Genomic DNA, 25593 nt, shown 5'->3' with positions numbered 1-25593 from the left:
ATTTTCGAAATGTTTTTTTTAGAGGATTTATAACCTGTTCACACTGAATAAGCATGACTTACAGACAACTTCGGGGAAGACCCTAGCAGCTCAAAGATATATCTCATCCCCGTCCGACATTCGTTCAGTCTCCTTCGTGAAAAATGGCGCTACTCGCGAGGAAGGTTTGCAAGGTTCTCTCACAGGTATTTTACATTTGTTTTACATAATAACTGACAAACGTCATCAGAAGTCGTGACTTTTTTGCTATCCGATTAGTGTTTATCAGAGCTCTCAATCAACGTGGAATATCAGTGCTCAAATTCTACAGAAATTCAATCTGCTTGGCAAATTATTCCATCAGTGCCAAATGCAGTTTCTTGCAAATTACTTTAATTGAAAATTTATAATCAAATTACCTCTCATTGCTTGTACGTATTTACTCCTGACATTCAGACTCTACCATTAGCCTCTTTAAATGTCTTTAGCTTCTTTATGCATCAGCTTAATTTTTTTAGGCTGCTCAAAAAGGCCCAGTGACCAGGACACTCCACATAGGAGCTGTGCATCAGCAGGATGCAGTGAGTAACGACATATTTTATTCTATCATTCCCTCATTTACACTGTCATTTTTATCTAGACTATTGCTCAAGAGACCAAAACAAAATGTACTCTTATTCCTGGAGATGGAGTTGGACCGGAGTTGGTCTACTCTGTTCAAGAAGTATTCAAAGCTGCAAGCGTGCCTGTCGAATTTGAGACTTACTTCTTGTCTGAAGTCAATCCCACGCTAAGTGCTCCCTTAGAACGAGTCTCTGGTAGCATTGCCAAAAATCGAGTCTGCCTCAAGGTAATTTCTTTTCATTTTCCCATGGTATCATCTGCTAATGTCTTTGAGATAATATTAACGAATACTCTTTGATTGAAGACACAAATTTTCTAACTGGATTATAGCATCATTGTTCGCGCGCATTCCTTGTGGTCAATCTAACTGTGAAATCTAAAAAATCCAACGATTATAAATAATTATCTAGATCAATTTAGATCGGGATCTAGATAATTATTCTCACTCATTACCTCAGTTATTACCTGTCAATCTAATGATGATAACTTAAAGTACATACATGCTTCCGATACCTCATTGAGTATTATGTAGAATCTGATGTGCTTTTATCTTTTGTGATGAACATCAGCCACATCTGAATTCAAAACCACGTGTCAAAATCCCTTTAATATATACAGCAAATTTTTATCTAACAACCTATGTTATGATCCTTGTAGGTCACTTGAATGATCAAATTATTATGGTTAAATTTGGTGATAATTACGTAATACCCAATTTGCTACCAAGGTTACATACTGAAAACTGAGATAACATATCTCAATTGCATTTTTGCCTAGCATCCATGCTTAAATCTGAACAACTACATAGGCCTTCATTACTGATTTTCTCATTAATTGATTTTCTTTGTGAATCAAGTATTTAGCTATGAGATACTTCTCATTGTGAATTTTCGTTTGGATGGATACAAAAAATAAATGTAATACAGTTGAGTAATTTGATCTTTTAGGGCATTTTAGCAACACCAGATCATTCTCACACTGGAGAGCTTCAAACTTTAAATATGAAGCTGCGTCGTAGCTTGGATTTGTATTCAAATGTCGTGCATGTTAAATCTCTTCCTGGAATAAAATCACGTCATCAGAACGTTGATTGTGTAATAATAAGAGAACAAACCGAGGGCGAATATTCGGCCCTGGAGCACGAAAGTGTCAAAGGAGTTGTTGAGTGTCTGAAAATTGTGACTGCAACAAAGTCTCAAAGGATTGCTAAATTTGCCTTTGACTACGCTACTAGAAATCATCGCAAGAAGGTTACTTGCGTCCATAAGGCAAATATCATGAAACTTGGAGATGGACTGTTCTTACGGTCTTGCGAAGAGATCGCAAAGCTGTATCCTAGGTGAAGAAAAAATCAACTACTCGAAGAATTAAACTCAGACATATACCAAGTATTCATCTGAAGCATTCCTCTGATATTTCTCTTTTTTAGAATACAATTTGAAAAAATGATTGTTGACAATTGCACCATGCAGATGGTGTCGAATCCACGTCAATTCGACGTCATGGTGACACCAAACTTGTATGGTAATATCGTAGACAATTTGGCATCTGGATTAGTCGGTGGTGCCGGAGTTGTAGCTGGAGCAAGCTATAGCGCTGAATGTGTCGTATTTGAACCTGTAAGCATTTTCAAGTAATATCGAAAAATCAGTCTTGTGACGATCAGCACAATTCTCATTGATCTTCATTGGTTCAAATTTTCAGGGTGCGCGTCACACATACTCCGAAGCTGTCGGCAAAAACGTAGCGAATCCGACTGCGATGCTTTTGTGTTCTGTAAAGCTCTTGAATCATGTGAATTTGAGAAGCTATGCCGAACAAATTAGAGATGCTATCAACCGTGTCCTAAATGATGGAAAGATTCGTACTAAGGATTTGGGTGGACAAAGTTCTTCAACAGATTTTACTAAGGCGGTTATCTACAGCCTCCGCTAATCCAATGATAGGTTTAAACAGAAGCAAGAAATAGAATAATATAGACCTCATGGCGTTTCACATGCATTTACAGCTGCAAAAATATTTCAAGTATGATTACTGATATAAATATCAAAGGTGTTATTTGTATGTAACGCTAAGAGTTTACATAGAAATTGATTCTGTATTTAATTTGATAGTTTATTTTAAAAAACTGGTGTAACGTTATAGATTAATGTTGACATGTTTAGTATGTGATTTGTTTCTAATTATTCATGTTTTGTGTTCCTATACTGTCGACTGATCATGTGATAAACACCACGGATCATCATTTGCTTGAAATATTTATCAGACATAATGCATGATCGAAATCCGTGCACAGATAGTGCGTTGTTCATTAATATACAGTATTTTTGATCGCCCTAAGAATACAGGGATACCAAAAAGTCATGATATTAGTAAAGTCGTTATAACGTTGTTGATCATAGCCAGTCTCATTGTTAGATGAATACTGTAATATACGGAAATTGTACAAATAATAAATTATCGTGAATATAGAGTTCTGATTCAATGATAGTTTTAGGTTCAACAAATTATATGATAGTAACCCCAAATCATGAATATCTATATAAACATGATGAAATTCATCGTTGAGAAGTGGCAGCGATTTTTGGCGTGACAGGTCGGCAGAATAAAAATGGCGGGGTTCAACAGCCGCGTCGAAGAGTTGACGAGTTATTTCAAGTCTCATAATAAAATAAAAGAGCAACAAAGTCATTCTGCAAAAGTGCATAGCGTGGGCTGGAGTTGTGATGGAAAATTATTAGCTTCTGGTTCATTTGACAAGTGTGTCTGTATATTTTCTCTGGGAACCGACCGTTTGGTAAACATGACATAACCTTATGTAAACACACGTACACAATTCATAAGCCGAATTACCGGTACCAGAATTGAGGAAAGTAATCAGTTCTTCCTAATCTAGAAACCTGAAACCACTTTTCGCGGGCATGGCGGGAGTGTCGATCAGCTATGCTGGCATTCTTTTCACCCGGAGCTGCTATCAACCGCAAGTGGAGACAAAACTGTACGCATATGGGATACAAGGTCCCAAAAATGTACAGCAAACATTGCAACAAGAGGAGAAAATATAAATATATCTTGGTCGCCAGACGGCAATACGATAGCAGTAGGCAACAAGGAGGATTTGGTTACATTCATCGATGCTAGAGTCATGAAAATCCGAGCTGAAGAACAATTCAATTTCGAAGTCAATGAAATTTCATGGAACAAAGATTCAGACACATTTTACCTAACCAATGGCCAAGGATGTGTGCATATACTGAGCTATCCAGACTTAGAGTTACTGCATGTGATCAAAGCTCATCCAGGAACATGTATTTGCATTGAATTTGACCCTACCGGTCGTTATTTTGCAACTGGATCAGCAGATGCTCTGGTTTCATTATGGGATGCTGATGAATTATGTTGCTTAAGGACGTTCTCGCGTTTAGAATGGCCTGTCAGGACAATATCTTTCTCTCATGATGGACAATTGCTAGCTGCAGCTTCCGAAGATTTAGTCATAGATATAGGAGAGGTACAAACAGGAGAAAAAGTTGCAGATATACCAGTTGAAGCTGCCACATTCACAGTTGCGTGGCATCCGAAACAATATTTGTTGGCGTATGCTTGTGACGACAAAGATACTTATGATAGAAAGCGGGATGCTGGGAGCTTGAAGGTCTTTGGATTTTCAAGTGAATAAAGTGTGTGACCCCAGGAAATATTATTGACTTAAGTATTTCATATCTAACTGTATATTGTGAGGCTTATGATAATATAAAAAGAAATTTTGATACAAAACAATCCAAAATTCAATAAATCCTGGCGCCTGATTATAGGCAATGTAGGCTACTTACTTCAAAAGCGAGTTGCACTTTCAACCGTTCTATCGAAACAACCGCCATTTTGCGTATCGATCGCGGGATACCCGTTTGTTTGCAGCCAACTTCAGTAGTGTGAAAAATTTCTTGACTTTGTAAAGTGAGGTCCGCCGTTAGTCCCCTCGGTGTGTGTCTGTCTCTTATTAAAATAAAATTAAGAAATAAATATAAGAGGTATTTACTAATATTTCGTGATTGAAATTGTTTAAATTAAGTGTAATTTGTGATAAGCGATAAGGAACCACTAGACGGTAAGCCGATAAACGTTCTTTCACTGTAAACGACTAGATAAGACCAACAAATCCGTTGAAAATACGAGATGCAGTTTTTCCTACAATTTCTTGCTACAGACATCGGGAAACTTCCTTTACCTTAAATCACCTCAATCGTTAATTCAATTTTAGGCGCATCATGTACCGTTATAAAAAAAACTCGTTAATCTTATGTTTTGACGTTTCATTACATATATCAGTGTGTTTCATCAATTTACTCAGAGCGATACACGTATGTATGTTGCGTTAGAAGGGGGTACGTCATTTTTTTTTAGTTCAAAAAAAAGTTTAAATAGACGGCAAAAAGTAATATCGTTTTGCTATCTAGTTGAGTACTCTAGCGTTCGTCGTTACAACGTCTGAGAGATAAAATACAAATTTAACATTTAATGCTAACTAATCACACTGACCATTTCACGCAGCAGCATTTTTCAATGAGTAAAAACAGGGCCTCTCTCTCCCATTCATTTGTCAGTATGGATGTGATAAAGATAATCGCTCTCTTTACTGCCTCAGGGGCTTGAGTTATTGATAGCTACATAAAATTTAGCCTCTAAAACAATGCAATGTAGCTAATGTCCACACGAATTAAGGGTTAATATTATTTATAAGGTGATTGCAGTTACCGTAGGACAAAATTAGCTTCGTTATGACCCATCTAAATTATCAATCATCACTTGGTACTGACAACTATCTGCCAGATTTGTTCACGTACCTTTTGTATCGAGTACGACTGGTAACTATATTACTTTGTTTCAAATTACACAGCAAAAAATGAGTTATTCAGAAAATTCATATCCATGTGCTTTCTAATATTTGTGTTGTTCACCTCAACTCAATTACATTATCGATACGACTTAATTTTGCAAACTTTTAAACGAATAATAATATGCAGAGATGTCTTTGGTATAAATTTTTCAAAAATTTCCCAAGGCAACAGGTTGCTATTACGATGTGTTATGGTAGACTATAGTCTGAAACTCTTTGTCACAGAGTATTCAATGTTATTCTTTGTGTTGTCATCAATTGTTGATACCATCACAAATAAATACATGTATCCAAATAACATGACCCCTCAATCAGGTCAAACTACATAAAATACAATATATTGATTGGAAATTGTTGGCATTCAATTAAGTCCAGTTCAGTCAAGTTGGGTTTTCCACTACTCTCTATATGGCTAAATGACCGTTAAGATTGCCCTGCTGCTTGGAATTCATTGTCGTAGTAAACTGTTATTTAAAAAAAAAAAAACGAAAAGAAAAAAGAAACAGCATAGGATAATAAAAAAACGTATCACAGTAGTCAGGTCTACAGTATAAAACATAACGCATTTCTAATTAATGTCACAACACAATCTAGGATTACAGAATATCAGCTTAAGATTTTAAACACCAACACTTAATTATTGTGGTAAAAACCATCTCGTTGTACACTTTCTTTTTCTCGTGATAAAATGAATTCTTATAAATTGCCCTTATCTCTCCAGATCTCTGCATAGTTTTTTCTTCATTATTGCTCTAACCACAGGCTCTGTGCGGATATCGTTCTGACATTTGCTGTGCATTGAGAGACGGATGTTTTTATCCAACATAAATAAATATCAAGCGATAATTCTGAAATGACATTATCTGCAACAGTGTTTATAAAATTAATATACGGCATACTACCAATAAACTCAATTACATGGACATAATGGTGTATTAGTATAACATTAAAATGAGTCAGTCGCTTGCATAATTTCAAACGATTATTCTTCAATATGGAATTATTGGTTAACATTTAAATTTGGAAAGCCTGCATCTATAAACTACTCGTTGATACTAATACAATTAAATACACCGATATTATTCGCTATGAAATCAACTGTTGGCAAAATCCTTTCTTTCGGTATGGCTGGCCAAATATGTACTGTGACGTCACGTAACCAGCTTTCTGTATGTATTGGTAGCTAAGGCGCCCACATATTCCAACCAATACTTTTATGTTTAAGTTATAAGGTGGTCATTTGCAAATATTACGTTCTTGTTATTATTGTTCTTGTTATTTTTGTAAAAATGTCAAAATACATCACATTGTAATTATTACGTTGCAAGGTTTTCTTTGATTGTTATAAATTTTTTGTTACTCAATTCTATTTTTCATTTACACTTTCTTTTGCATTTATGATATATTACCGGTGAATTTAATTATCACACTAATTCAGTAGATTAATTGATAATATGTTAATTTATACTATAGTAAGTAATAGTTTCTGACCTTCTGATTTTTTTATCTTTTTTATTTCGACCCTTTTTTGCTTCAAGACAAGAAATGTGATCGTTAATTTCATTGTTGGAAATTTCAAACTCGCCCACGTTTATAAACCCCCACGTAGCTGGAATTATAAGAAAAGGTATAGGAAGATAATATTGAGATCGTAGGCACCGAAATTGAAACACACCGTTGTACACGTACTCACGCTTGGGTATGATTCATGAAAAATAGAAAAAAAAATCGTCGCATCCGCGTAAATTCTAAAAAAGGAAGAGATCTTTGAAACTATCGATGAGTAGGTATTTCACGTACCATTGATATAATTTTTTGTCGTAATCGCAGTCTCTTGAGTGTGTTCCAAAAATAAAGTTATGTATATTATTTACACCGTTCGTTTAATTATATTTCCTCTGGATCACTATATTCAGCAATTTTATAATAAAACGAATAAATGGAAAGCTATTTTCGGAATGTTCCAGAATTCAGAGTCCGTTTTTCAGTTATTGCGTTCTGTGGTTAGCCTATTTTTTTTTTCTTTTGAAATTTTAACCCGTTGTTTCAACCGCGGCCCTGTAAGACATTAATTAAACGATTCAAGGTCGCATTATTGTGCTGTAATAATTAACCCCCGTAAGCATATAAACTCGACATAGAATTTTTCATTATTATTATTGAAAGGTTAATTCTTACAACCTTTGCATTATACTACATATTTTTTTTGTCTTTCAATAATATCACGATGTGGTCAAATACCCACGTGGGATTTTCATAGACTAGAGATAGGAGAAATAGAAGGAAGTGGAGTTTAGCTATAAGCTCGCTTTTGAATGAACGTTACAATATGTGACTTCGAACATTCAAGTGATTCATAAATAAATTATTAGCTTCCGACGACCATCTCATCGCATGGCTATAATGAGCATGCGACAGTAATAGTTTTTTTTTCTTCTTCCTTCGATATCTCTTTTTCTTTTTCTTTTACATAATTCGAAGTAGGATTTCCTGATAGTTCTTTTCTTAGTTTGAATAGTGGTCTAAAATTTTCTAGTAGGTAACAGCTATAGTCAAGATGAAGATTTTAGAATGACCTCCACCTCCGCTTTTAAATATAGTATATTCTGGAGATGCTTCTAGACTAATTTTAGAATTTTCTATTGGCCCAGGCTTTGAATTTAAACGTATTTTCAACGGGGATATATCCTGTCTATGTATTTTCGTGCTGTGGTTGCGCTTTACGTATAAATGTGGATAATAATTTCGAAATATTATTTGATTTCCCTATTTTTTTTTTTCATTTCTGTTTCTTGGCTATTAACACTCTAAATTTATATCCGAGTTCGATCCAACCATCAAAGATATATTTTTATGTGATAACGATCATATAACACATCTATTCAAAACTCAAGTATTTATAAAGTTTCTGATTCTGTTAAGAACCAACAGACGGCGTTTTACTGATAAGAAATTTATTTTTCTCTATTTTTTTCCCCCAATTGAAATCTACTTGAGAGTGATATAAAAAAAGTATTGGGAACTACATGAGATTTTCATCCATGTTGATTGAAAAGTGAAAACAATTTCGATACGTGAAATGAAATCGAATCATACCGCAACACTCGATTTCCTTGCCATAACTTTTTTTCTATTGCTTCGCTTCTTTCTAATATATCTAATACTGTTCTAATATTGCATTAACATTTACAGGTGGTTGCCTGAGGAGTGTTGAACCGAAAAATGGTTGACTACTATCGAATACTTGATGTTTCGCGGAATGCTACGGGAGTGGACATAAAAAAAGCGTGAGTATATAGCACAAAAAATGAAATTTAAAAAAAAAAAAAAAAAAAAAAAAAAAAAAACGAAACGAGTAGATGAGAAAACGATTTTTTTTTTTTTTTTGTAGAGGTACTATACTACAATTAATTGTTGTAATCTGTAATCCAGTTTTTTCAGTTCTCGTATCCTATTACCGCACATAATTTCATCATTATTACCTTTTTTCACGGCAGCGTGGTGTTAATCGTTATAAATATAGAGTTTTTAAACTAGCATAAATCTGAACTGATTTAAATTTTTAGTAATGAACGTGGAAATTCGAGGTTCAACTTTTTAGAGGGCTCTGACCCGTTTCACGGTCAACGAATTAACGCGACGGTCATAGAGAAAAACATGATGCACGAAAATAAACTCCTCCATTACTGTTACGAGAGGGCTTTAAGTGTTATGAGAAAAAATCTGCTGATAGGAATTTCTGGGTCAAACAATAATAATTACAAATGACAACTTCTTCATTCGTTTAGTTAGATAACATCAGAGTATTAACGGATATTACATACAACTGTTCATCAATAAGAGGACCAACAATGATTAATTGAATTTTTTATTAAAAAATTATGAATCGAGGCTTTTGTCCTTAATTTACCAAGTAATTTATCGGTATTATCATAGTTGCACTCTCAGTATTGCCATGTCGATGTAGAAGTGCGTTTTTTTTTTTTTTATATATAATAAGAAAACTAATGGCGTAATTAAAAATTTTCTCTTAATACCAGATACAGAAAGCTCGCACTCAAATGGCATCCGGACAAGAACCCAGACAATTTAGACGAAGCTAACAGAATGTTCAAGGAAATATCCGAAGCCTACGAAGTTTTGATCGACGGTAATAATTTGTTATTCAATCAACTTAATTTAATTTTAAGTTTATTTCAATTTTCTTACAAATAGCCTTTCGTCGCTTATTTTCTTAAGTATGAGGCGTGCGGCTTTGCTATTTGTGACAATGCTATACATACATACATATATTGTAGACGTTCATATTCAGGTACTGGAATATTTTTTGCAACCATTTTTATTTTCTATCGATAGCATTTAATTACTCTTTCAATTAGATAGCTAAATATTGTTTCACGGGGTGTACCTTCCTCTAAAACAAAATACACATATGCACTTCACATTTAATTAAAATCAGTTTCTCACTGTTGGTAGTTTGAATTATTACATTTCTTCTTCTACTTCAGATAGTATTCTTTGTTTCATAGAAATTGTTATTCATGTGTTGATCCGCGGATTTAATAAACCGCATCATTCTACTTCGTCATTTACTTGGTACATTTTTTGTCTTCATTTTTTATTTATTAATTTTTTTTTGTTCCAAAACGTTAAAATTGTTGCAATCGTCCATGATGTAGCGATTACAGAATGAACGCTTTCATAAAAATGAATACCAAATTCTAATTAGAAGAAACAAATATCTGTTTGTTCCCGGATTGTGATGATGACTATTGGTGTATCCAGATGCTAAAAGAAGAACTTACGACCAACGATTGTATCAGAAGGCGTCGTCAAGACCAGGCCGTGGATTCACCTTCCGGAGTTTCTTTGATTCTCCCTTCCAGCGATATTTTGGTACCTACCATTCCAACTAAACACTTTTGAGAGTGTCTTCAGATTAAACGATCCCTGAAACGAGTTCTCTCCCATTAAACGACGTGTCGCTAATGCTATAAAAAAAAAAAAAAGAGAAGATTCAAATACATCTTTCTCTATGCCGATTCATTTCTTTCCTGAAGGTGATAAGCCATACAAGGTTTTGGAGTGGTGCTAAAGGCGAGATATTCTGAATTCTTCAATTCTTCAAATCTTGGACATTATTTTGCCTCTCGCTATATTTCTTTTTTTCATTGCCTTCACCAAGTTATCACCAGGTGTTCAGCTTCAGGTTAATCGAATCCAGCTGCTGGTGGACGAGGGAATTCCTCGGATTTTATCTTTTTTCTCTTCCATTACGATAATTTAAGAAAATCCTCCTATATTCTGTGTCCAACGTATCGTTACAAATGATTCAAACCACTGCTAGGATGAGAAGTCCTTTAACCTTAGTTCTACTTGATAGGAAATGCCCAAAAAACCAATGACATATCAGAGTGGCATATACTGCAAACGATAACTTTGTCAGTCTGCTTTGCTATCTAACAACTGTTTTTTTGCCATATTTTATCCGCTTATTTTATTTTATTTTTTCTTACTAAGACAGAATGATTTTATTGTGCTTCCCACTGACAAAAGTCTCATGATAAAGCTGCGAGTATTTTGTCCAAGTCTAAGTGGTCGGTAGACAAAAAATCATTCCGTTTCAAAATATACATACATATACAGCTAGGGGTGTTGAAATCTGACAACAAATAAATACCTGGAGCGTGGAAAATGTCTACTAACAGCCAAAAATTTTTGCACCTGCTTTTGGATTTGGAGTGATACGAACCAAAATACTCTCATCGAAGCCATGTAGTAATAAAAAAAAATTTGGTTTCTTTGAATATTTTGCAGACAAAAAAAGGCGCGTCTATGACCAGTATGGAAAGGAAGGACTCCACATGCCTCCAGGCAGTAAAAGACGGCACGAAGACGAATTCGATCGACAATTTGGTGGTCCGTTTGTGTTCAGAGATCCAGAAGATGTATTCAGAGAATTTTTCGGTGGCACACCTTTCGAGGATCTGTTCGCTGGTAATTAAAAATTACCCTCAGACGTTAACGATTCAATTTTCCTGACCACCATTTGTGATTCATATTTAACTCTACTATGCTTACCCTCCTCAGGTTTTCACGGCGGCGGCACTCGTCGTGGGCTAAACCGACACAGTCACCCGAGCAACAACAGTTTAAGCGCCCCAATTTTCGGTCCATTGGGTCTGAGTTTTGGTCCACAGTTACACGACATGCTCGGTTCCAGAGACGGCAGTTTTACTTCGTTTAGTAGTTTCAATAGTAACTTTGGCGGACCCAGTGGTGGAACAGCTGTCAAGCGAACGAGCACGTCTACGAGGTTCCTAAATGGAAAAAAGATAACTACGAAAAAGTAGGCGTCTTTTGATAACTGATCGATAATTTTTACTCCAGTTCCAATCGTCCCCCTCAGTTATTAATTTTATTTGTTTTTTTCTCACTGTTACAGAATATTCGAGAATGGGAGAGAAACGATCATGTCCTATGAGAACGATGTTCTGAAGTCGAAAACGGTCAACGGCGTACCACAGTCTATAACGTACAGTTAAATTATTATCCTCCATTCGCTAGATATCTGCCCGACGATTTACATAATAATTTGTATTTTCATTGCAAAAAGTCAGAGAGACGAGAAAAAAAATTTTAATAACAAAATAATTAGGTTACAATAATTAGATTAACGCAAAATCTTAACACTTTGCAAGAAGTCGTGCAGTATATCTAATCCAGAATATTTGTTCTTAATATTTTTTTTTCTCTATTTTTTTTTTCCCACCAATAACACTAATCATCACTATCAGTTGTTAATGTTGCGGCTGTAAAAGTCTGAGGTGTTTATTCCTTAAAAAGTTTGTTACTTTTATTTTTCTTCATACTAAACATATCATTCCCTCAGACTAATTATGACATGAGTCGGTAAATGTCTAATCGACAGATTGACGTTTTTTCTTGTTTTTTTTTTTTAATAAGTAATAAATAATATCTAATATAATACCGTAAACTAATCTTGTAACGTGAAACCGAATGTATTTTTTTCTCCATATTTTCACGCACCAGCTTCACTAAAGACTGTCTGAAATCCCGCACCTTACAGTAGATGAAAAACAAAAAAAAAAAAATTACTAAGTGTTTAACAAAAAGCATTTTCTCATTTTTCTTGTTTTCGTTTTTTGTTTGTTTGGTTCTTGTCAATGTCAATGTTTTGACAGGTACGATGCTCCTTCTACGAGTCGCCATCAGATCCATGAAGAATCGAACGGTCTGAAATCGAATATAAATCAGGATTCTTCAAAGAATTATTCGACCGATACGAAAAGCAAGAAAAAACCTTCCGTATCTGCAAACCTGAATTATAGAAGCCAGAAAACTAAAAAGTAAATCAATCAATGACGTATCATTATAGATTGTTGTTTCTTTTTTCTTTTTTTTTTTGTCGTTCATTATACAAATGTCTCGGTTATCCACAAAAATTGCCTGCATGTCCAAAGAAAAAGAGAAAAACGAACGAAAGAAAATGAGAAAAATACCCAATGTGCGTCGATGATCAAATATATTTATAATGTTCAAATGATGTAATTTTTTTTTCATGATATTTCACTCATGACGAATTTCGCTTATAATTAAATACATAAATTAATTAAAAATAATCGAATGAACGCGGAGTATCAGGGCATAAACGAAAATAAAAACTTCGACTAAAATTTCTCAAATGTATAATTAAAATCATTAATTTTTGATGAAAATCAAACATAATATTGATAATAATAACTAATGATAAAGATTGTAATAATTATTATAACATTTATGAAATATGATTGGATAATCGATATTTATTCGAATGTATTGTACGCAACTGATTGGTCTCATGAGAGAAAAAAAAATTAGAAAGGAAATAAGTGCCACAATTAATTTTGTTGTATTAATTAACGGTTGTTTAAAATTGTTGGGAATTCACAATTATACGTAATATATGGTAAATATATAATTGTTATAAACTGATTGGAATAATAAACGCAAAAGATGAACGGTCAATATAATATTCCCATGCGAAATTGGATGATGGAAAATACAATTAAAAAAAAGAATTTAGTAAAAACGTTGGAGTGAATCTGACAAAATGGTGACAATGCTTGAAAATAAACGAATTCCGATGTAGGAATGCTGAGGTTTGAATCAAATCTATGATAAATAATGATTAGGTGAATGTTTAAAAAATGAATAATTCGATAATTTATTAATTCGAATGACCGAAACTGTTAAAATGAAATAAATGAAATAACGCAAGGCCCTAATAAAAATTAAACTCTGCGAAATTATTTGATAAAATTTCGTATAGAAATACACTGATGAAATTTCAATAATTACCATTTCAATTTTAATCACATACACTACCTATACTTATACCTACCTATAATATACATTCATATAACGCATCAATATTTTTCAATTAAATTATGATTGATGAAATGGTTGATCGATAATTATAATTCATATTGTTAAGTGAGGATAAAATAAATTAGATAAGTTCGGTGTGCGTCAGGGTGTAAATGCAGTCATAGAAAATTGAAATATCAAATAAAAAAAAGCGAGAAAGAAAAACAATAAACACCAGCAAGTATCACAAATAGGATTTAAAAGAACTACAAACTAAAACAAAACCCAGTTTCTTGTACTCTTTGACATAAAAAAAAAATATTAATGCGAAGAAATATCCCGTTATTGTATCTTATTAAAGAATTAATTAATTGACCACGTAATGATATGTGTATATAATAATAAGACGAAAATGTTAAGCTTCAGAAAATACATGATTATTATTCACTATATTGGTTTTTAGTAGCTCTATATTCAAATTGCCTATTCATCGGAGTGCCAAGAAATGTAAACCAGCTTCACCATCCCAGATTTATTCCCAATTTTTTCCTGATTACTTCCCATTTTTCCCCGAATTATTCTCGATTTTTTGAATAATTATTCAATTACTCCATCTTCCCCGCCGAAAAGTGACAAGTAGCGCCGAGTAGCGTAACATCGGCTGGCGGAACTTGCGTGAACTAAAATTCCAAGTTTCTTGCCCCTTGACTTCACGAGTCCCGCATTACAGCGGAGATTTATTTTCGTGTAATGCGGGTGCGTATATCATCAGGCGCTTTGGCCTATCCGCTGTAAGGCGGGTCTCGGTGAGTCAAGGGGCAAGAAACTTGGAATTTTAGTTCACGCAAGTTCCGCCAGCCGAGGTTACGCTACTCGGCGCTACTTGTCACTTTTCGGCGGGGAAGATGGAGTAATTGAATAATTATTCAAAAAATCGAGAATAATACGGGGAAAAATGGGAAGTAATCAGGAAAAAATTAGAAATAAATCTGGGATGGTGAAGCTGGTTCACATTTCTTGGCACTCCGATGGTCTCTCTCGTTCACCTTGACTTGTGTGGTCCCATGTGCAAATGACGTTTGCAGGTAACCCTCGAGATGAGGGAAAATTGCGAGAATCCATATATGTATCATTTCTCATCGAGATTAATTGTTTAAACGGACATTGGTTCAATTGTAAGTTGTCTAAAAATAGTGAAATTGATATAATCCAACATAGAAATTAGAATTATGTCACTTTTTATGAAACATTGCATATCCGGCGAAGCTAAGAGATCGTATCACGAAATAAACAAGCTAAAATACATCTTTAACGATGCTTCAAAATCATGTGTCGTCGAAAATAAGGTTAGATTAATTTTCACTTAGTATATGCTAAATATTTATCTTATTAGAAACATGAAATGAATGATTGTAATCGATGATATTCAAATCTGCCTATCTTGTTCTTAGTTGTTAATTGAATGAATATCTCCTTACTAATCAACCTAATTCTCTTGTATGTTATGTCATAGATATTATCACCTGTCTTCAGAAGATTGCAAGGATTTTCAACGAACGACAACCCACAATCAAATAAACCTGAAATAGAAATTGAAAAGATATATACTGGACCATTGGCAAGACAAATTCGTTCAATAAAAACGTTTACCCTTCTATCTTCAACAACGGGAATATGTGCGCAACCGGTACTCCTCTCCAAAGTTCAGGAACTAGGTTCCACCGTTGCACTTATTGGTGTTGGCACATTCTGGGGGTTTTTTGTAATCGTATCTCCGTTATTGATTCACACGATTACAAAACGATACGTAATTGATCTAGACTATGATCCTGAGACGAAGAAGTACATAGCGTACACGTATAATTTCTTTATAAGACGAAAAAAGGTATGTTTTAACTCTTCCTAAAAAATTTCAAGGTATAATTCTTGTAGTAAAGGCTTGTTATTATTAATACAAATTTTCTAATTACCGATGTATTCCGTTTTACTTCAAAGATCGAGTTTACACCAGAGGATGTTAAGACTCCACTAGCTGGAATATTCACAACAGCCATAGTGAAGGGTAAACCATTGTTCATGGACCCAAAAATGTTCAACAATCTCGATCACTACTCTAAAATAATGGGTTACGACAAACCAATAGACTTTTCATTAGATTCGGATCAAGAAGATAAGAAGAAATAAACTCAATGCATTATTTATTGATTTAGTGTGTTTCATTTATCAAAGGTTGACCTGAAACTGATCGACATCATTATCATCATTCATCATTCTATATACAAATTATATACATTTTGTATATGTATACGTACTATTACATATTAGATAATATATGTATAAAAGAAGCTGTTGCGTTTTAGATTTAATTTGTGTTTAGCTGCTTTTTCGAATGAAAACTAAACGTATTTTGCTTGTCAAATTATAACAAATACCCGAGTCCACAATCGTCTATACTTTGAACACAGGGAGAAATTACAGTGCTGTCCAACAGGTTTTACTGCATCAAATTGGCTCACCTTGTATCTTTTGTCGAATTTATGACCAACTTTTGACGATTAGCAAATTAACAAAGATTAAAAATAACTTCGTCCGAGAGGGTTGGTGAAAAAAATCACAGCGTGGGAAAGTCTTTAAAACTAGAAAATTGTTTTCTATACACATAGTCAAATTTTATTAAGCTGGAAGGAGGTCGAAGTCATCTGAAACATGAACCATCGGAACATGAAGGTCCTCTATATGCGGCCTAGCCTTGAAATCGCATAACCCAACTTCTTTCATTTTCCATTCCCAATCCATTCGTTGTACCGCATGAAGTGATTCTGCTTCATTGTGATGCCGGAGCAACATCGCCTCCTTTTAAAAGTGGAAGACGAACAAATAAATATCGAATTGACATATATTCATTGCGATGTAAATCAGTATTGGAAGAAATTAATCCAAGTAAAATTATCGCTCATCTGTTACCTTGATTTTTTCCCACTTGTCATCTACGTCCTGAAGCCAGCTCAAAAATAATCTTCCGTTGTATCGACTCCTGGCGTTTCTGTCCTTTTCTTCTTGTTCCGGAGTTATTACATTGTATACTTCTTCATCTTTGAGAATTGTGCATACGGAAAAAGGAAGCGATTGATTTGCCAACGCTCTAGCTGCACGGCCGTGAACCCTAAGGATTTCTTGTTCAACGGATAAAACTAACTTTTCTTTTTCAACGACGTGCTGCATTCTCAAACGATGCCTTTCCTTCTCCTGTTCCCCATATAAATCTTTCATAGCGCAATGTAAACTAACCGGTGGATTAACGTTAGGCTCCTTATTTGCATTTCCAGCTAAAACATAGGTGCACCGGTTCATCAAATAATCTTTGAAACCCTGCGGTGGTTTTGGCTGCACAGGGAACAGGCCTTTTCTTCTTCTCTCAATCTATTTGGGTGGTAAATAACAAAAATTAGTTCACCGAGCAGCGGTTAATTTCTAAGCAAACAAGATCTGATCTCCATTATCAGCAAATATTTGAATTGACGCACCTGTTTTCTTATGTTGAGAAACAATTGATAACAATTTGTAATCGGCTGGTCATGTGGGTGTACTTCGGGTCCCGTACTGGCAGCCTCGGCAGCTTCATTTGCCGCAGCTGTAGCAGCAGCCTGTTGAGCCTCCTTATTTGGCTTCATTTTTCTTTTTCTTGGATGTAGTTCAACGGTAGCTGCCGGCGCTGACGTATTTGGAGTTGTCGTAGACGGCGTCGATGTCGCGGTATCTGAACTTTCGGCGTCTTTCTGCGTTTTGGAATTTGTATCTGAATTTTTTTCGGTTTTTTCAACAGTTGTAGACGTCTTTGACGCGTTATGGGCAGTTGACGCTTGTTCTGTGGTCGTAGTCTTCGTTGGTTCAGAAGTCGTAGTTTCTGGAGTAGGAGAACTGTGGTGCAGTTGCGGTGATGAATTGTTCGACCGATCGTTTGACGAAGCAGCTGCAGGTAATGGAGACGAATTTGAATAACTTCCATTGCCCGTTGTTCCCCCAGACGTTTCCTTCGATACTGTCGAGCCATTTGCGCCATTGCTAGACCTGAAATATCTTAGAATTAGAAACGAATTTAGAGAAAACTTAAGAGTAATATTCAATACGTTTCCTTAAAGTTGTTACAATGTTCAATGAGAAGGTTTCAGTTTAGTGATTCAATTTTCGATACCTGTGCGAGCTTCGAAGAACTCTTTGATGATGCGTAGATCTTTCTTCGCTATGTAACGCTCCACTAAAATCTTTTTTTTCCTCACTTTTCGATGGAGCTCCTTCGGTAGGGCTTGTAGTGCCACTGGCCGTTTGATTCTGATCTTTATCGGTAGAATCATTGCTGTTTGAGCTTGCAACAACGTAAGGAAGCTGATGATTTCTGTTTGAAGTATTTTTTCCGTTTCTATTTCCCTGTTCCTGTTCAGATACAGTACTTTGCGGTATGACGATTTTTAAAGGTGGAACTTTTGGTGCAGAATTTGAATCCGAACTCTTGGATCGATCGTCCTCTCCGTCTGATTCAGGTGGGGCAGGTGTGGCTGTTTTCGCATTCGTAGAGCCCACCGTGCTGCCACTAGGCTTTGGACTACTACCAGTCGCAGTTGAAGAGCTTGGGCTTTTATGATCCGCATTCGCAACGGTTGCAGCTTGGTTGTTTTTTCCCGTCGAGTTGTTCGCCCCCAATTTACCTGTTTTCGCACACTGCAGATTAAACAAAACATCATTAACATCGAGATTAATTTTGAATACCTGATTTCAAATAACATTTATCCAAAAAAACCTTTTCATTTGTTGTACTGTTTCTGCCAGTTGACTGCTTCCCAGTGGCTACCACCTTGGTATTTTCTTTCGTACTTTCAGAATCTTTTCTTTTTTTCCTTCGATTCTCTTCATCCTGGTCATCCGGGGTATCAGATTCTAGAGTCCGTTTGGTGGCAGGGGATGCAGAGACAGGAGGTTCATCTACACTCAGAGCTATTGTTTCACCTGGCGTTGTCGATGCATTAGCTGTACCTGAAGCATTACCTCCAGATCCACTGGTGACTTTTCCCAACTCTTTTTCCTTATCCGGTGGATTTGGTGAGGAGCTTGCACCACGTACTGGAGTTGCTTCTTTAGAACTTTTGAACTCGTAAACATCACCGCTGTCACCTGATGTATTTCCATTATTATTTATACCAGGACTTGTTGAATTTCCCCCCGACAACGCAGACAAATTTTTAGACCCATCCATGTTTTGAGACTGACTGCTCGTCACGACGTGTCGGGGAGTTGTTCCACCCTTCTTGTCATCCCTTGCGTTACGCACCTGGTTCAGCCGTAGCGTAACCCGTGGGGAGCCACCAGACTGCCCAGTTCCTGATCTGTCGACTGTAAATATATAAAAACAAAATTTTGATTACAGAACTTACAAATATGTTTTTAACAGACTTTGAAAGATTTCATTACTTTAGTGTCATGGATTATTTAAAATATTTTTGAACACTGAAACACTAACCAGGTTTTAATGGTCCACTCTCAAGTAATACCTGAACGCACATGAATATCTAAATAATCGAATACCTATGTGTGTGTATATCTATGTGTGCGTTGTACACAAAGTTGCAATTGTGTAATGACAATCATGAGGCTTTAATTTATAAGTTCCAAAATGAAGCATCAACGCACACTCATCCACACACAGAGAGAGAGGTACATCAGGGTTTAAAAATAGCTGTTATTATCCAAGTGCGTTTGATCGGATAGCAGACGAAAAAATGACATCAAAAATAATAAAAACTGTCCTATAATGAGTAGTTGTGAAATGGCAGTAATCCAATAATTGAGGGATCCAAATACCACAAAAAACACATACACAGAGAGGTTACTGCACTAGTTCGTTTTATAACTTCAGATCACAAAGGACGAATTTGATCCTCAATTCTTTGAGATTTTCTGCTAGTTGGATGAAGCGAGTCATTAATTTTTTTTTTTTTGTAGTCCCCTTCTTCTCTGTCTTCTCAAGACAACTCTGCACGCCTATACATACATGTATAAACAATCAGTTGCTTCCTATTTGTCGGGGAATGACGTTAGATGTTACAAATACCTCCTACTGATTTCTTTCAGCTCTTGATCGGTATGTGATTGACGGTTTTTCTTTCTATCTTTTTCTCTGTCTCTCTCAATCTCTTCCATATATAACTAAAGTTTAAATTATCTCCAACCAATAAGGTGGTAGTGAGGTATCAGCACTCATACTAAATGGCATAAAGTATTGACCCAGAATGACAAAAGAGCAAGACATAATAGAAATATATAACATTTCTTGGCACCTGTCCATAGTAAAAATAAAAAAACATTCACAATGAGGAATGGAAAGACGGAGGCTAGTTTGTGAAAACAAAATCTAACTTAAAATCTACAGCTAAATGTAATGGGTCAAGAATATAAATTGTCAAGAAGCCATGACTCAGGTTTAAGGTTCTACCGCGACCACGTAAGGAATATCGTACTCTGCATGGTGAAATTCGCTATGTGTATAGAATATAAATTAAGAATGAGGGAGAGTGTATGCGTTGTTAAATACCCACGTTTCTTTCAACGACGTATCCACGCCGGCGCGTTGGAAAAATCAAAGCTTTTGTTAAACTACAGTAAAAACAAAATGATGGCACTTGAAGTAGATATTATTCGATTTATTTTTGTTAAAGCGGATACCGAACGCGAATTAACGACTTTTAATTCGAGGGCCAGTCACGAGGGGGCAGTCAAGCGTCTTTTGATAATTAATTTTTTTTTTTTCTTTCAGACATTTCCTTATGCATTTCCTGCTCTTTTCACTCACCTTTGTTTTGCGGTGGTGTCCTCCGCATCTCACAGGGGGCTCCACTCTCCGCTAAAACAACAGTCGTTGTAGTGGCTAAGCTGTCTGTCTGCAACGGCAGCGGATTATTTTGATCGCGTTCCCCGTTTAATGTTGATGATGCTGACGTTGTTACACCACCGGCGTCTATAGCGGATCCTCCGATCAAACTGTCGCGGCTCTTTCCGCAGGACAAGCGATCACCCAAAGACGATGATACTGCTGTTAAAAATTCACATGACAAGCTATAATACTGACAATGAATGACACTCGAGATGTCTTTTTCAACAGCAATCTATTTAATGCCATGTTCCAGTGTGAGAAAGAATTATCAGCTCACAGACACTAGCACAGATTTTAATCAATAATTCGTTTAGGTTTTTGAACTACCGATAATAATCATTGCTTAAATTCAAGGTATTGCATTAAATATTCCAGCGATCGGATTTCTTGGGAAACTCATGTATGCACAGCTGGGTATTACCTACGTTTGTAATATATTGCAACCCAAATTGATCACCTGTTCAAGCAAGTATCTCAAAGTTGAGTAGAACCATTGCCATTAACTGAATGTCATTCAAATAGGAATGAAAATTTTAGCTAGTGTATTCAATGGTTAGTCCGCTATTTATATTAGAATCATTAATAAAAGACTCATCACTAATTGATCAGTAAATACATCAATGAGATGTGAATGGCCGAATGTATCAAAACTCTGCTGTCACGCAATAATTTCAGTTCAGTGTACCGATGATTGAAGTTTTATGAAGAGCTGTTTTTCAATTCATGTAAGAATTATACAGTTCATTGAAATTGTTGAGATTTTGATGTAAGAGCAATTATTGTAACAAAGTATGCAAACATGCTGTCTGCAGATGAATGTGAAGAAAGTATGTTTTAAATCAAAATGAAATTCCTAAGGTACGATTTCAATTTGAAATAATAGACTCTCAGAAACTGGGTGCACTATGCATTTGAGTAGAATGATTATTAACAGAGGATCGCTTTTATCATTGATAAATAATAAAAATTAAAGGTGCATCTACCACGATAAAGTTATCCAAATCGTTTGAATGTTTACTAAAATTACTTCAATCGTCACCTCTGAGGACATTCCAACACTGACTCATAAAAACATAATTGCTTCTCGGGTTGCGTGAATTTAAACAGTACGATTACAATCGGTTTGTAAAAATTTTTTTAACCTGTACTAAAGTGTGTTGCAGAGCGCTAAAAAATAATCTTTATCAAAACTCAAAACGTACTAGAATAGTTTGACAATTTAAATCACGTCTCGCGACATCTGGCGGTTATATTAAAAGTTTTCGAAGACAGAAAGCTCCCGATCTCTACGGGGGCGGGTCTCCCTGCAAACTGAAACGAAACTGATGATCATACCCACGGCGCCGGTCCATTCCTTACTCTCTCCCCTCTACCCTGCCCCGTTCTGTGAAGGGAAGCGCTGCCTCCCCCCCTCCCCCAGCTAGAAAAAAATTACCTTGCGCTCCCAAACTGAAGTCAACGTCTACCTCACGAATATCAACATTAGACAAGTATCTCTGAAACCTTTTGCAATTTCCGAACGCGTTTCTAGATCCTACTTTACACTTTCATGGATGTATCTCAAATGAATGAAAATTTGATTACAGAATAAAAAGAAGGAATCATACATCTTCAGATCCACTTACCAGCTACTAAAGACGTGGACGTTGTGTTTTCTTTGATGACAAGAGTCGTACTATCCCTCGATTTTTCAGTGATGAATGAGGAATGGTTTAAACCACCAGAGGCAACGTCAACCGGAGTCTTTCCACGCTTATTTTTCAATGTTGAATCAGCGCCACTGTCCACCAATAATTTAACAAGCTGGAACCAAATCAGAAAAAGAAATTAAAATAATAATTAAGTCAAAACGGAAGATACGGATACTTTGTAATGGGTATTGGGGGTACTGAGAATTAGGATTTGGAACTGGAATGGGCCTGAGGATTTGGTTTCAGAATTACTTTTCAGTTTAGAGAAATATAACCAGGAAGGATCAGGTGATGACCAATGTTTAGGACTCACCATTTGTAAAGGTCCTGTCTTTACCTGTCTGGAAACTTTAATTGTTAGAATAACAAGTCATCTCATTTCATAATTACCTCTAAGTGACCGTTGACAGCAGCATCATGTAATGGCGTGTCGTCATCGAGTCCAAGTGCGTTCACAAAAGCCCCTGCTTCGATCAAAATCCTTGCTGTACCTAACCAACCGTGATTACAAGCTTCGTGAAGAGGGGTCCAACCTGAGATGATTGAAAATTATAAATAGTTTAGTCTAATCATGTGTTTAATTGGTGTTTTTTCATTATCATTCAAAGGTAACATTACAAATCATCAGTCGAATTTTGTGTTGTAAGTGAGCCAATTAGTATCATATCGTTTTTTCACGCTCCTATGCTTTTCGAAGTGCTTTTCTAGCGATTGCCAGATAAAAAAGTATCAATTTTTAATAGAAAAAATGAAAATATCGTCGTGGATGTTCCTCTTTAAGAGATTCGAACGTTGCCCTGGAAGTGAGAACTAGTCGACGTTTGGTCCCGAATAATCTTATTTATCGATACTTTTTTTTTTTTTTGTTAGTTTATAAGTCGAAATATTGCAAGAACGAGATGGTTAAACCATGTTAAATAGGTGTATTCGTATTTTTGAAAAAACATAAATTCGGACATGAAGGAAACTACACGAAATTTTGATGCAAGATTGAATGTTTCTTTTTTCGTTTTTTCAACCTTTTTTCGCAATAATAATCAGCAGCTAAATGATCTAGCTATTTATTCGTGGCTTGAAAGCATAGACTCGGTTTGACTCCTTTATTCCTGCTTAACCGACGGTGACAACTGACACGGCCATTGTGTTGCTGTGGTCGTCTGGAGTATTGATTTCCGCAAAAGCTGTCTCTGCCCATACCTCGAAAAAACACACCCTATATCTCTGTATATCCAGATTTTACCCGTTGTTCTAACCTACACGGCGTCGTGAGAAGTGCAGGCATTCTCACTGCATGTGAAATTAGTTTTCATTGTAATTGCTTAATTGGCCTAGACCGAAATTAAAAAATCGAAGAGGAAAGGGTGGTAACAGGCAGAAGGAGAAAGTTTTTCACTTTTTTATTCTTTATCCAAACTCTGACTAAAAGATGAGACGACTCAGTTTACGACAAGGGTCAATCGCTCGTTTTTAACCCACAGGTGCCATAGTAATTGCGAATTGTCAGTTTACTTGAGAGAATTGTTAGTCTGCCGACCTCGATGCTCTATGTTTTACTCAATTAATAATTTTTGACAAAATTGATTCATTATGGCAATAGAAAACTTTTGCCCAATTTTTTTCGCACCACATTTCAATAATAATATACTGTTAAATGGTGATCGCGTGTCAGAAGTGTTAGGTTAACTAAACAAGGTATACATGTCAATTTGACTGACGGCACACCAAAAAAAACATTAGAGTTCTACATAGAGGTTACAAACAAAGGTGAACTTTGCTTTCAACGATCCTTTGAAAATAGGATCTGTTAAAAATAGTCAAACAGGTAACCAACAGTGCTGATGTTGACGCTGCAATCCAACGAGCCTGACTTAAATATAAACTTACCGGCAAAGTCCTTAGCATTAGGATCAGCTCCTCTTGATATCAGTCGTCTTACTTGTGCTTCGTCTCCTCGAATTGCTGCAACATGTAAGGGTGTTTCTCCACGTTCGTTTCGACACCGACTCCTAGAAGCTCTGTGCTGCTCGCTAGAAGTACTTTGTGCACTGGCGTTACTAGGATTGATCCCTCCTGAAACGCAATAAAAATTTTGGTACTATTAGGTTTCGCATTGACTGTTACCTGGATTTCTCAAAACTGCAAAGGTATCGACAAAATTCTTTTCGGTGTAGTTTGGCTATTTGAGCCATTAAAATATCCTTTCTTCTTCCAAGCTTCAAAACCACATGTAAGTGTGGATATCTGTATTCGGAATTCCAATAGAAAATAAATGTAATAAATTCAAACATTTCGGTTTGCCGCCCTCCGGGTATATTATGTGTGCGTTCCATAATTGAATCGTTTTGAATGATGTTTATTACAACAAAGTTGGCGGCGCTGTCTTGAAGCAAAGTCGGAGGTAAATCGAATTGTATTTTTGAAAAAAATCGATGTAATCTTTAGATACGTTGGTGATTCAAAATTGGTTCGATTGACAACTTGCGAACCAAACACCTCGAATTCTCACCTGATTCGTTATCCTGAGAGGTCATTTGCAGAAGCAGAGCGAGCTGTTGACGCTCTGACATAGGCGCTGGGTGACCACGGAACCCACCGTTACCGCCCCTGGGCCTACCCGCGGGCATTCCGTCCTCATAACTTAAAAACTATACTTTTTAAAGAACTTGAAAACAACCACTTGCTACAGCCTCAACTTTCGTTCAGACATTAATAACAATACAACTAAACATAACCTAAAAAAAAGATATCACAGCTTTCTTCACGCCATTTTGGGTTAGCCAACGCGCACATTAATGCATCCAAAATATTAGTTGATTTATCCACCGAGATCACAAATCACTATGACTACACACAACTTTATTCATCAGTCAAAGATTTTCATTTCATTATTTCTATTTCATTCAACCAATTATTTCACGTACGCATGTTATTTCAAAACGATAATATTTATGACGACAGACACTAACGAATGCGTAATATGACGCAATCGGAAAAACACGACTAATTTTTTTTTCATTCTTCTTATTATATTGGCAACACTTACGTTTTTCATTGTTGTCGGTATCGCGGCAATATTCAAAAAGAATATTGAATTTTTTCTTCTTCACCCC

At 35.8% G+C, this 25593-nt stretch overlaps 5 protein-coding genes across 11 annotated transcripts; 4 read left to right on the top strand and 1 right to left on the bottom strand.

Moving 5' to 3' along the window:
* The first annotated feature begins 57 nt into the window (after positions 1–57).
* LOC105685807 (isocitrate dehydrogenase [NAD] subunit beta, mitochondrial) lies at positions 58–3076 on the top strand. Its single transcript, XM_012400236.3, has 6 exons — positions 58–185; positions 498–560; positions 620–829; positions 1551–1942; positions 2033–2222; positions 2308–3076. The coding sequence occupies exons 1-6, from the start codon at positions 144–146 to the stop codon at positions 2536–2538; spliced, it is 1128 nt and encodes a 375-aa protein (XP_012255659.2). The 5' UTR covers positions 58–143; the 3' UTR covers positions 2539–3076.
* Positions 3077–3191: 115 nt separating this feature from the next.
* Positions 3192–4380, top strand: LOC125500050 (THO complex subunit 3). The gene is made up of 2 exons (XM_048651224.1): positions 3192–3400; positions 3500–4380. Exons 1-2 carry the CDS (start codon positions 3215–3217, stop codon positions 4280–4282), a joined length of 969 nt encoding a protein of 322 aa, XP_048507181.1. The 5' UTR covers positions 3192–3214; the 3' UTR covers positions 4283–4380.
* A 79-nt stretch (positions 4381–4459) lies between these two features.
* On the top strand, positions 4460–13775 carry LOC105685811 (dnaJ homolog subfamily B member 6-like). Of its 5 annotated transcripts, none has more exons than XM_020852241.2 (8): positions 4460–4585; positions 8693–8787; positions 9541–9650; positions 10286–10396; positions 11318–11497; positions 11591–11849; positions 11946–12035; positions 12706–13775. In XM_020852241.2, the coding sequence occupies exons 2-8, from the start codon at positions 8723–8725 to the stop codon at positions 12872–12874; spliced, it is 984 nt and encodes a 327-aa protein (XP_020707900.1). In that variant the 5' UTR covers positions 4460–4585; positions 8693–8722; the 3' UTR covers positions 12875–13775. The 5 variants fall into 5 exon arrangements, with proteins under 5 accessions (XP_020707900.1, XP_048507179.1, XP_012255663.1 ...); XM_048651222.1 differs by having other exon boundaries at positions 4511–4634; XM_012400240.3 differs by having other exon boundaries at positions 4558–4711.
* A 1205-nt stretch (positions 13776–14980) lies between these two features.
* On the top strand, positions 14981–16075 carry LOC105685800 (transmembrane protein 70 homolog, mitochondrial). Its single transcript, XM_012400217.2, has 3 exons — positions 14981–15216; positions 15384–15755; positions 15866–16075. Exons 1-3 carry the CDS (start codon positions 15100–15102, stop codon positions 16052–16054), a joined length of 678 nt encoding a protein of 225 aa, XP_012255640.2. The 5' UTR covers positions 14981–15099; the 3' UTR covers positions 16055–16075.
* Positions 16052–25467, bottom strand: LOC105685799 (ankyrin repeat domain-containing protein 11). 3 transcript variants are annotated; one of them, XM_012400216.3, is made up of 10 exons: positions 24990–25467; positions 24368–24553; positions 22874–23016; positions 22418–22595; positions 20712–20951; positions 18666–19255; positions 18063–18586; positions 17395–17938; positions 16835–17290; positions 16052–16723 (listed from the first exon to the last, which is right to left on the bottom strand). In XM_012400216.3, the coding sequence occupies exons 1-10, from the start codon at positions 25105–25107 to the stop codon at positions 16544–16546; spliced, it is 3159 nt and encodes a 1052-aa protein (XP_012255639.2). In that variant the 5' UTR covers positions 25108–25467; the 3' UTR covers positions 16052–16543. The 3 variants fall into 3 exon arrangements, with proteins under 3 accessions (XP_012255639.2, XP_020707894.2, XP_048506643.1); XM_020852235.2 differs by having other exon boundaries at positions 20712–20948; XM_048650686.1 differs by lacking the exons at positions 22418–22595; positions 22874–23016; positions 24368–24553; positions 24990–25467 and adding an exon at positions 21832–21874 and having other exon boundaries at positions 20712–20948.
* Positions 25468–25593: the final 126 nt, after the last annotated feature.

This window comes from Athalia rosae, chromosome 2 (assembly GCF_917208135.1).
Source record: "Athalia rosae chromosome 2, iyAthRosa1.1, whole genome shotgun sequence".
NCBI classification, from domain to species: domain Eukaryota; kingdom Metazoa; phylum Arthropoda; class Insecta; order Hymenoptera; family Athaliidae; genus Athalia; species Athalia rosae.
Note: the sequence above shows the minus strand (reverse complement) of the source record. Positions and strands in the feature narration are given on the sequence as shown.